The sequence below is a fragment of the Bos indicus genome, chromosome 16, assembly GCF_029378745.1.
Source record: "Bos indicus isolate NIAB-ARS_2022 breed Sahiwal x Tharparkar chromosome 16, NIAB-ARS_B.indTharparkar_mat_pri_1.0, whole genome shotgun sequence".
NCBI lineage: Eukaryota > Metazoa > Chordata > Mammalia > Artiodactyla > Bovidae > Bos > Bos indicus.
The window spans coordinates 68842660-68855650 of NC_091775.1; the positions used below are offsets into that span (position 1 = coordinate 68842660).

General features: G+C 38.1%; 1 protein-coding gene across 2 annotated transcripts in view; it reads left to right on the top strand.

The window, feature by feature from the left end:
- PLA2G4A (phospholipase A2 group IVA) overlaps nucleotides 1–12991 on the top strand; it is a 174294-nt gene that overhangs the window by 129555 nt on the left and 31748 nt on the right. For both annotated transcript variants that reach the window (XM_019976850.2, XM_070768581.1), the window contains exons 13-14: nucleotides 3752–3823; nucleotides 9679–9921. In XM_019976850.2, the coding sequence (XP_019832409.1) occupies nucleotides 3752–3823; nucleotides 9679–9921 (315 nt within the window). The remainder of the gene's footprint in view (nucleotides 1–3751; nucleotides 3824–9678; nucleotides 9922–12991) is intronic.

Consider the following 12991-nt stretch of genomic DNA (forward strand, 5'->3'; position numbering starts at 1 on the left):
TTCGTATTAGAGAATACAAGTGGTCCCTGACTTACTATGGTTCAACTGACAAGTTTTTAACTGTATGACAGTGCAAAAGTGACATTACTCAGTAGAAACCATACTTCAGATTTTGAGTTCTGACCTTTTTCAGGCTAGCGATAAGATTGGGAGTACGATACTCCTTCCCAATAGCAAGCTGCCACTCCCAGGCATGTCAGCCATGCAATCACAATGGTAAACAACCCATATACTTAAAACCATCTGCACCCTATCAAGCATTCTGTTTTTTGCTTTCAGTATAGCATTCTATAAATTATGTGAGCTCTTCAACATTTATTATAAAGTGGACTTTGTGGTAGATGATTTTGCCCAACTGTAGGCTAAATGTAAGTTTCTGAGCATGTTTAAGGTAGGCTAGACTAAGTTGTGGTGTTTAGTAGATTAGATGTATTAAATGCATGCCTGAACCCCCCTCCCACTTCCCTCCCCATACCATCCCTCTGGGTCATCCCAGTGCACCAGCCCCAGGCTTCCTGTATCCTGCATCGAACCTGGACTGGTGATTCATTTCTTATATGATATTATACATGTTTTAATGCCATTCTCCCAAATCATCCCCCTCTCCCTCTCCAGGATGTGGAGCATGTGTACACTCGTGGCAGATGCATGTTGATGTATGGCAAAACCAATACAATATTGTAAAGTAAAAAAAATTTAAAAAAAATGCCTGATGCATCTGGCAAAATTTTCCCCTTACAGTAGGCTTATTGGGATGATGTAACTCCATCGTAAGTCTAGGGGGATCTGTTCTCCTTTTATGAATAAGGGCAGCTTTTGGACGATTAGATTCATCAACAGTTGAACACAATATGATACTTAAATTCAAGCTTGATAGTTTATTTACCTCTTCAATACTACCTCATTAGAATTCTGTTAACTTCTTATAGCTAATTCATACCAAAAACATGAAAAAAATATTTCAAATCACAGCTAATAAACTACTGCTAATAATTTTCTTCAAATCTAACTCACGAGCCCATAATAAATTAAAAGTAATTTTTATACAACTTGTAAAAAGTAGACAAACTCAATTGAGGACCAGTAGTTTTCATTTGTTATAATATTAATGCCATAGAAACATGTTATCTTTAATGAATAAATTTGATTTACACAAAGCATACATTCAGGATCTCTCAAGTGCCGTGCCATCTGTATCATAGTCAACACCGAATTTTTGTTATGACTATTTTGACTGGAAGTAGGAAGGGTCAGGGGAATTCTGAATTTGAATTTGGGGCCAGCCCAGCAGGGTCTGGGGAGAAGGATCCTGGAGATCAACAAAGTACCTCTCTATCTCCTCTTCTGTGCCTCTGAAGTAGCCCACATCTATTTCAGAGTTAACAGAACAACATAAATGACTTTTTCAACAATCTCTTTGAAAAATACTTGCATGTTAACAACTTATTGTAGGATTTTTTTTCTAATAAACTGTCCTTAGTTATTGCAGACAATGACAGCTGATTTAATTAAGCTCTATATGCAAAACACAAATGCAATTATAACTTTAATTGATGTACCCCAACTTGACTTTTAAAAAGTGTGAAGTCACTCTTCCTGCAAGAGTTGATTTTCAATATGTGAGATATATATATATATATATATATTAAGTGCAGCAATTTTCTATAGTCCTTAATATTTTGGGTGTAATTCTTAATAAATAATGTGAAACTGATCTTATGATATCCCTAGAGTCAAAGACTTTAGAATAAAAATAAAAACAACCAAAGAGGCACTTTGTCCTTTAACTTGCTCCTGTCTTCTGAGCATCATGCAGGGAACAAGCAGCCAAGGTTGGTGGAACTTGGAGCGATGTCTGACCTTAACCACAGAGCCACATGCTCCTAAGGCTAACTGCAGGGCAAAGTGTTTAATGCTGAAATGCTCTGACAGTGACTTATTTTAATGAACACTGTATCCCAGATGAATATCCTGTTCTCACCTTTAATTTTGTGGGTATAATAAATTCTTCTCTAAGCTATGTGAAGATTTCAGTCAAGAGATAAAAAGGAGAGAAAAAGAACAGAATTGCTGCCTTTTGTGAGGCTTGCTTCTCTTGCTCTTTCTTGAATAATCCAGATAAACCCATGGTTTGTTGCTTTTTCTTCCTAAGACAGGAAGAGAATAGGACTGAAACAACACATCTGAGGCTGGATGAGACAATAGCTGAAGGCTGAGGAAAAGGAGAATGTTTATACTCAATATTCTTGAGAATATGCTTTTTTGTTAGATGTCCCCTTTGAGACCAGTGGTTGGCAGCTTTTTTACTTTCACTGTGTGTCAGAATTAAGGGGAATATTGTGTCCTGAGAACCCCCGGCCGGCAGGATGCATGTTACCTCAGATTAGGGAAGGGTTTCCAGGAATGAGACCAGAGAGGTGAGTGATTGAGGGGAATCTCAGGACTCCTGGTGACCCTTTCATCCATTGGCCAGCTAAACTCTGCCTCTTAAAGGGATGCTCAGAGGTGGTTTTAGTTTCATTTTTCTCTTTCAAAGAAAGATTTTAAGGTCAATTGGAGTGTAATATGAGCAAACCAAATGTTATACCTACATTTTTCTGAGTTTAAAAGCCCAAATGGTTCTATCACTGAAAACTATAAATTTGAAGTCAGTCAAAAAAATAAAAATTCTATTGACTAATAGAAGGAAAAAAAAAAGTCACTCTACAGAAAAGGATTTCATGTAAAATAAATGTTCTCTCAAAGTTTAATTTTTCTATAAATGATGATTATAAAATGGTCTGTGTATTCCATAATTTGGGTACTTTTTTACTTGAAAAAAGAGAGCTAGGTATAATGCTAAATTTTACTCTTATCTTTAAGGCTTTATGGTTTCTATTTTAGTTTTTGTAACTGTTCTCTTAATACATTCTGAAGAAGCACAAATTGAAACCAAAACACACATTTCAGTAGATAATATTCATTAGTATTTAGTAAAAAGTCCCCTCATATTAGTAACTTCATTCATCTTAGTAAAACCGTTGTAGCCCATTGTAGATTTTGGCTTTACCCTATACTGACTATCATAAACGTCATTTTCACATATTTAATTAAAGAAAAATGTATCTTTTGGGTAATAAGAATTCTATAATCAAGCTGTTCTTCCTGTAAGAATTAATACAAACAAAAATTCTCCCCTTTAAATCACATATGAATAAATTCTAAACTATTTTTTTGTGCTCTGGGACATTTTGTTTTCCAATGAGAAATTTGTTTTTTTTTTCATATAAATTTATTTATTTTAATTGGAGGTTAATTACTTTACAATATTGTATTGGTTTTGCCATACATCAACATGAATCCGCCACAGGTATACACGTGTTCCCCATCCTGAAGCCCCTCCCTCCTCCCTCCCCGTACCATCCCTCTGGTGGTGTGATACCAAACTCTCACACTTAACCACTTGCTACTATATTTTGTCTTTTATATACTTTGTTCCTTGGATTGTTTCAATTTTTGTTGCCCTTGTAAAAAGCATCTGACTTTTTATAATTCCATTTTATCCAAACTGGCTATTTCTGATATGTAGAAAATATATGTATGAAAAATACTCATAAATCTAATACATTTAAATTTACTACATTGATCTAGATTTACACTGATAAGTCTAGTAGAGCTCACTGTGGCCTTGCTGAGAGTACTTCCTTATAGTAAATTTCACTGTGAGTCTTGACACCTGAGATTCTTTCATTGTTTTGTTTTCTTTCCGCAGAAAATATTACAGCAAAGCATATTGTGAGTAATGATAGCTCAGACAGTGATGACGAATCACAAGGACCCAAAGGTAAGAGAGCTGGAAACTCCTCTGGAAGAACTGCATTAGGAAAGACTATGAATGTTTTGTCTGATTTTCTCACTCAAGATACTAATGGTAGTCTCTGCTTAAGGCACGGAGTGATAGAATTGTAGCTTTCAATACAGACAGAATCAATGCCATATATGCAATAAAATATGCAACATGTAAGTATGCCTTATTCCATTTATTTTATATACCTCAAAAATTTTATCAGTTGAACAGAGAACAAACTGAGATGGCACAACAGAAATACCAAATTCTGTGTCAAATCTGATTAGAGCACTAGGTTTCTAAGCATAGAAATGGTGATGTGGGAACATTTTTATGTAGCTTTACTAAGTAAAGTTTCATCCTTTAAAATCTTATTATTAAGTAACATTTGAAAAATTAAGTTCTCACTCCATTCCTGAGCTTTATATCCCATTGCCAAACTTCTCTCTCAAAGGGGATCAGTGATGGAGTAGATTTATTGAGAACTTTGTGTTTCATGTATCGCTTTGTTGTATAAACAGGTTCTTTTACACCTTGACAAGGCAGTTTTCACCTTGTGTGGATCACGGTAGTCCGTGTGGAGTCAGGGAAGAGCTCTGGAAAAGATCTGGCATATTTGTTGCAATTGTTATGGTAAAATGGAATGATTTTACATTTGGACAGAGCCATTTGGGCAAATGTTCCCAATAGCTCAAAAACCAAAAAACAAAACAAAACAAGAAGATTTTACAACAACTAGATGAACATGTCCTGTTATAGTTTGAATAAAATCATCTAGATTTTAAAAGAGATTAAATACTTTTTTGTCCAAAACTTAATTACTCCATCAGCTAAGGTAAGGCTATTAGAAGAGGCTGTTTTATCTTTGCTGAATCAACACTGAAATTAAAGTTCTCTTTTCAGAGCCAGGCTGTTATTTGTCAGTTGTTCGGGTCTTTTTCCTTCTATTTTGAATTTCCTTTTAATGAAGGGGGATAGAAAAAATGATGGACAGCATATGCCTACCACTTACAGAATTAATTCTGTATTGATGTTGGGACCATCAAGTAGATTAATAATGGTTTATTGATTATTAGGTAAATGGCCAAAATCATCAGTACATTTGATCACCTCTACCAGTACTGGCAGATTATCTTAAAGCTGAGAAGCTCAAGGACCCTCTGAATATGGCTGCTTTGGTTTCAATACCAGCCAACATTGGAGAATGGTATTTAGGGTGTTTTTGAGGACTTCTTATTAGCTCTTAATATTCTTTTTTCTTTTTAAATAACCTTTATTTATTAGAATAGTTTTAGACTCACAGCAAAATTGAGCAAAAAGTAGAGACAATTCCCATATATTCCCTGTATCCACACACATCACCTCCACCACTTTCAACATCCTGTACTAGAGAGGTACATTTATTACAGTCAATGAACCTATACTGACACATCATTATCACCCAAAATCTAAGCTTTCGGGTTCACTCTTGATATTGTGTGTTCAGGTTTTCACAAATGTATAATGACACATATCTAACATTATAGTGTCATCCCTCTGCTTCCCATCCCCCACCCCCCTGGCAATCCCATCTTTTTACTGTCTCCATCATTTTGCCTTTCTGGAATGTCATCTAGTTGGAATCATGCTATGGATAAACTTTTCAGATTGGCTTCCTTGTCTTCAGTTCAGTTCAGTTGCTCAGTCGTGTCCGACTCTTTGCGACCCCATGAATCGCAGCATGCCAGGCCTCCCTGTCCATCACCAACTCACGGAGTTCACTGAGACTCACGTCCATCGAGCTGGTGATGCCATCCAGCCATCTCATCCTCTGTCGTCCCCTTCTCCTCCTGTCCCCAATCCCTCCCTGCATCAGAGTCTTTTCCAATGAGTCAACTCTTTGCATGAGGTGGCCAAAGTACTGGAGTTTCAGCTTTAGCATCATTCCTTCCAAAGAAATCCCAGGGCTGATCTCCTTCAGAATGGACTGGTTGGATCTCCTTGCAGTCCAACAGACTCTCAAGAGTCTTCTCCAATACCACAGTTCAAAAGCATCAATTCTTCGGCGCTCAGCCTTCTTCACAGTCCAACTCTCAACATCCATACATGACCACTGGAAAAACCATAGCCTTGACTAGACGGACCTTTGTTGGCAAAGTAATGTCTCTGCTTTTGAATATGCTATCTAGGCTGGTCATAACTTTCCTTCCAAGGAGTAAGCATCTTTTAATTTCATGGCTGCAGTCACCATCTGCAGTGATTTTGGAGCCCAGAAAAATAAAGTCTGACACTGTTTCCACTGTTTCTCCATTTCCCATGAAGTGATGGGACCAGATGCCATGATCTTCGTTTTCTGAATGTTGAGCTTGAAGCCAACTTTTTCACTCTCCATTTTCACTTTCATCAAGAGGCTTTTTAGTTCCTCTTCACTTTCTGCCATAAGGGTGGTGTCATCTGCATATCTGAGGTTGTTGATATTTCTCCCGGATATCTTGATTCCAGCTTGTGCTTCTTCCAGCCCAGTTTTCTCATGATGTACTCTGCATATAAGTTAAATAAGCAGGGTGACTATATACAGCCTTGACGTACTCCTTTTCCTATGCATTTAAGTTTCCTCCATGTCTTTTCATGGCTTCATTTCTCTTTAGCATTGAATAGTATTTCATTGTCTGGGTATTATTACACAGTTTATCCATTCACCTACTGAAGAATATCTCGCTGCTGCTGCTGCTAAGTCACTTCAGTCGTGTCTGACTCTGTGCGACCCCATAGACGGCAGCCCAGCAGGCTCCCCCGTCCCTGGGATTCTCCAGGCAAGAACACTGGAGTGGATTGCCATTTCCTTCTCAAATGCATTAAGAATATCTTGGTGGCTTTCAAATTTGGGCAGTTATGAATGGCACTGTTATAAAACTCCATGTTCAGATTTTTATGTGCATATAAGTTTTCAACTCCTTTGGGTAAAAATGAAGGAGAATGATTTGCGGTATCATGTGATACAAGTATAATTAAGTTTTGTAAGAAACTTCCAAAGAGGTCGTACCATTTTGCTTTTCCACCATCAGTATTTGAGTGTCCTGTTGTTTCAAATTCTAACCAGCATCTGGTGTTGTCTGTTTTGGATTTTGACATTTCTAATAGGTGTGTAGTGTCATCTCGGTTTCATTTGCATCTCCCTGATGATGTGTGATGAAACATCTTTTCATAAATGTACTTGTCATCTATATGTCTTTAAAGATTTTTTTGTGTGTGTGGACCGGTTTTAAAATCTTTATTGAATTTGTTACAATATTGCTTTATTTCCTGTTTGGTTTTTTGGCCTGGAGGTATGTGGTATCTTAGTTACCTGACCAGGGATTGAACCTGCACCCCCTGCATCAGAGGATGAAGTCCTGACCATTGGACTGCAAGGGAAGTCCCCTGTAGGTCTTTTTTGGCAAGGTGTATGTTAAGGTCTTTTGCCCATTTTTAAGTCAGGATGTTTGTTTTCTTACTGTTGAGTTTTAAAAAGTTCTTTGTACATTTTGGGTACTACCCCATTATCAGATGGGTCTTTTGCAAATATTTTTTCCCAGTCTGTAGCTTGTCTTCTTCTCTTAGGGCTTCTTTGTATTTAGTCAAGTGACTTTGAACATGATTTTTAGGCATTTTCAGGTTCAGTTTTTTCAAATCTGTATTGGCATCATTTTGCCTCCTCTTTACAGAATTGCTGCAATTATAAAACTAGCAAATGCACACAAAGGGCTTTAAATTGTGAAATTTATTTTAATTAAATTTATTTTTTAAATTTTAAATTTTTTAAATAAATTTAAATTTAAATAAATTTAAAATAAAAATATTTTAAATTTAAATTATTAAATAAATAAAATTAAATTAAATTCTAATAAATAGAAATTTACTATTAGTATTAAAGCTAATAAGCAAAATATATCATTTATGTTATCTTGTTGCCATTTCCAAATATGTCATATGGAAGGTAGATCCATTGCTGGTATAGAAGTGAGATAAATTTAATAGCAACAATAGTGATGATGAAAAAGGAAAAGAAGAGGAAGCACCAAATCTTTGGAAAATAATTGAGTATCTTATTCATATCCTGTGTAACTAAAGATATAAATCATTTTTTTAAAGCTTGATTTGTTCTAGTGAAAGATTTTCTTTGTCATATTTGGCATTAGAAAAGTGTGGGAGTAGAAAAGAGTGTATATTTGTTTTTTCATGACTATGCAGTCAATCTGGATTGGTTATGGAGAGAAAGAGCCCTTTACTTACTGAGCTCAGTTAAGCTAATCTTTTGAAGATATTATGGTTTTATGTATGTTTAGTTAACATTTATTGAAAATTATGAAGTTTGAATAAAGATTCTCTTTTTCCTCTCTCAGTACACACACACACACATGTATGGATTTATTTATGCATGTATATTTATATTCAAAGTTCCCAGAAATCTGAACAGGAGTGTTCTAGGTAAAGGGATTATCCTCTACCATACAATGTTCTTAGATTTGAGTTATGAATGAAGAATATTGATGATGATGATTACGATGCTGCTGCTACTACTTCTCCTACCGACTAGTGTTTACTGAGAATTTAACGTAGGCCAGGCACTTTTCTAAGAAATTTGCATGAATGCATTAACTTAATTTATCCTCATAACAACCCAATGAGGTTTACTGATGAGGAAATGAATACTGAAAAGGGTCAATTAACTAGTAAACAGTGGAGAGAGGATTGGAATCTGGGCAGTCTGATTCTGGAACCAGTGCTCTAAATAATGACACAATATGGCTTCCCAGTAGTAGTCACGAGTGCATCGAGTTTAAGGAAAAAGTCATTGAAAACTGCTTCTTTGGGAAGATTGTCAAATTCTAAGCCATTTGAAAACATAAATTTAAATTACAGACTTTTAAACCCCAAACTTTATAAGCAAGAATGCAATGACATTTCAGAGGGTGTTTATAGAGAAGCAAATATATGTTGAATCCTTCAATTGTCTGCTCTCAGTTTGCATGATTTCTGGATGTTTATTAAACATGACAGGGAAGGAAACTTGGGAAAGAAAGGGGATTAGCTACTATGGATATTCCCTCTTATGCATAGCCATAGCCAAGAAAAGAAAAGAATGGGGGAAAGGGAAAAAAATAGAAAAATAGAAGTTTCTCTGGAAATCAAAGAATAAGACAAGTAACACTGCCAAGAATATAGCCTTTAGACTGACTATTTGGAGAAGGAAATGGCAACCCACTCCAGTATTCTTGCCTGGAGAATCCCACAGACGGAGAAGCCTGGTGGGCTGCAGTCCATGGGGTCACACAGAGTCGGACACGACTGAAGCAACTTAGCAGCAGCAGCAGCAGCAAACTGACTAGAGGTAAAGGGTAGAAAAAAAGAAAAGTGAAGTCACTCAGTCGTGTCTGACTCTTTGCGACCCCATGGATTGTAGCCTACCAGGCTTCTCCATCCATGGGATTTTCCAGGCAAGAGTACTGGAGTGGGTTGCCATTTCCTTCTCCAGAGGATCTTCCCGACCCAGGGGTCAAACCTGGATCTCCCGCATTGTAGGCAGAAGCTTTTTACTGTCTGAGCCACCAGGGAAGTTGGTAAAGGTAAGAACAATTTAAGAACAAAAATGATTAACTGAAATATTGACTGTATTAATTTACATGAATAAACATTTGTTGAATCAAAAACTGGAGGGATTTGCTTGGCATTTCAGTGGTTAAGACTCTGTGCTTCCACTGCAAGGGGGCATGGGTTTGATCCCTGGTCGGGGAACTGAGAGCCTGCATTCCCCTAATGTTAACACTCCATGACCAAAGATCTTTTTTCATTTTTATGGATTTTAGACAATGTATAATGATCTTTTTCCTTAGGCACTGAACATGAAGAAGCAGAAAGGGAATACCAAAATGATAATCAAGCAAGTTGGGTCCAACGTATGCTCATGGCCTTGGTGAGTGACTCAGCTTTGTTCAATACCAGAGAAGGACGTGCCGGGAAGGTGCACAACTTCATGCTGGGCTTGAATCTCAATACATCCTATCCAATGTCTCCTTTGAGAGACTTTACCATGCAAGAGTCCCTGGATGAAGACGAATTGGATGCCGCTGTCGCAGGTAGGTACACAAAGTGTAACCCACAGAAGCTAATTCAAGAGATTGTTCTTCCTTTTCTGGGGAGGAGCATTTTAATTATTGTTACTAGTAACTCATTTATAATCCAATTTTAAAACATTCATGTAATGAGGGGAGGGAATTCCCTGGTGGCTCAGATGGTAAGGAGTTTGCCTGCAATGTGGGAGACTCAGGTTTGATCCCTGGATCCAGATGAGCCACTGGAGAAGGAATGGCAACCCACTCCAGTATTCTTGCCTGGAGAATCCCATGGATGAAGGAGCCTGGCAGGCTACAGTCCATGGGGTTGCAAAAAGTCGGACACAACAGAACGAGTTCACTTTCTTTTCTTTTTAATGGGGGAAGGACCATGAATTATTGTTTTTTTGGCAGAAAAAAATACACTGGACAGGAAACAGCATCGTTGTGTCAGCATAAATAATTTTCATTGAAATATTGAGAGGGACTTTGCTTCTCTGTGTTGGTCAAGGGTCACTCACTGGAAACAGGAAACCCTCTCGCTTGTTTAAGCGAAAGGGGTTTAAAGAACGGAATTGAGTGCTTACAAAACTGTTCTGAGGCGTGGAGGAGCAAGCTCCAGGCTAAGCATCTAGGAATGATTCCAAAAACACTTCAGAATCACCCCCACAAACGCCCCCACAACAGTGCTTGGCAGTAGAAATAGCACAAACGCAGTCTCTGTCTCATTTCCTCCGTCAAATCTCATGTGGGTGTCTCTCCTTGGCAAAGGGAGTAAGTCTCAGCAGACCCAGAGCTGGGAGGGAATCTTACGTACGAAGTCCTCCCCGCCCCCCGCCCCTGGGAGTGCAGAGCAGTACTGCCTGCCCCCTAGGGGTGAGAGTCAGCCGAATTTACCTATTTGCAGCGTCCCTCCGCCTATCGAATTTTTTAAAATTTATTTTTAATTGGAAGACAATTGCTTTACAATTTTGTTTTAGTTCCTGCCGAACTGTCAACATGAATCAGCCATAGGTATACATATGTCCGCTCCCTCTTGAACCTCCCTCCCTCCCCCCACCACATCTCATCGCTCTAGCTTGTCACGGAGCACCTGGTTTGAGTTCCAACTTCATGCATCAAATTCCCACTGGCTATCTGTGTTACGTATGGTAATATATGTTTCAGTGTTAACCCTCTCCATTCGTCTCTCTCCTTCCTTCACCCACAGTGTCCACCAGCCTGTTCTCTCTGCGTCTCCATTGCTGCCCTGCACGTAGGTCCTCTTCTGGACCCCATAGAGTTCCTATTATACAGAGTGAAGTAAAGTCAGAGAAAAAGAAATATCATGTATTAACAGGCTATTGAATGTGTCCCTCCAGTTCTCTGAAAGATTGGGTAACTTTCTTAAGGTCCCTTAAGAATCTCATCAAGAACCCACTCACTTTCAGGATTGTCAGTTAGCCAAACTAGAGAATACCTCCCTCGATTCTTCATTTCCATGGGTGTTCCAAATTAAAAGTTAAATTTGCCTTGGTAGCTAATGACTACATAATCATCTTTCTTATAATGCTCCTGTCATCGTAAACTTTTTCTACTTCATCATGCCATCTTGTTTCTCTTAACTGCCCAAGTGTCATTTTTCAATCATTTCTGCCTAAGAACATTGACAGAAGGCTATGAAAATGTAAATGGAAAAATTTCCAAAAATCTTCCTGCTACTCTTTGTTGAAGTATTCTACCTATATTTGTCAAAATTAGAACATGGCTTTAGATCTTTTTGTTTAGGTAATGCTGTTTGTTTGTTGCTTGAGTTTAAGGGAAACTGCAGAAGCAAAATTTACCACTGTTTTTAAACAAGAGAAGTGGAAACTCACTATATTTTGCCTTATGTTTGTGGCATCAAAGTCTAGGATATGAGATATATCTGATTATAAACCTGCCATGCAAACCCTTTCATATGAACTATAATGGGTCTATGAATATTTGTGTTAAAGTCAGTGTCTTTTTTAAATTCATCCAAAATAAAAACCCTTGACTGTACAATCAGTGATGTTAATTGTGTGTGTGTGTTTTTACTTATTGCTATTGCCTCTTGATGAAAGTGAAAATGGAGAGTGAAAAAGTTGGCTTAAAGCTCAACATTCAGAAAACAAAGATCATGGCATCCGATCCTACCACTTCATGGGAAATAGATGGGGAAACAGTGGAAACAGTGTCAGACTTTATTTTTTTGGGCTCCAAAATCACTGCAGATGGTGATTGCAGCCATGAAATTAAAAGATGCTTACTCCTTGGAAGGAAAGTTATGACCAGCCTAGATAACATATTCAAAAGCAGAGACATTACTCTGCCAACAAAGGTTCATCTAGTCAAGGCTATGGTTTTTCCTATGGTCACGTATGGTTGTGAGAGTTGGACTGTGAAGAAGGCTGAGCGCCGAAGAATTGATGCTTTTGAACTGTGGTGTTGGAGAAGACTCTTGAGCGTCCCTTGGACTGCAAAGAGATCCAACCAGTCCATTCTGAAGGAGATCAGCCCTGGGATTTCTTTGGAAGGAATGATGCTAAAGCTGAAACTCCAGTACTTTGGCCACCTCATGCGAAGAGTTGACTCACTGGAAAAGACTCTGATGCTGGGAGGGATTTGGGGCAGGAGGAGAAGGGGATGACAGAGGATGAGATGGCTGGATGGCATCACTGACTCGATGGACGTGAGTCTGAGTGAACCCCGGGAGTTGGTGATGGACAGGGAGGCCTGGCGTGCTGCAATTCATGGGGTCGCAAAGAGTTGGACACGACTGAGCGACTGATCTGATCTGATTGCAATACCAGTTAAATGCATCTTCTTTAGAAACTTAGGCTTTATAGATGAGAGATGATGGGCTTAAAAAAAAACAAAAACAAAACTTAGCCTCACAGAGTATTTAGAACCAGAAAGAAGCATTAGTATTTTACTCCATAGCAAAGGAAGATTAAAGGAGACAGCATCATGTTTGCCTAGAATTGCTCAACTGAACTGGAATTGGGACACTTGAAAAGGCCTCTTGACATTGCTCAGAAGCCTTTCCCTTCTGCTCACCCCCTTCCTCATAGCCTTTGGTTTTATTAGTCAT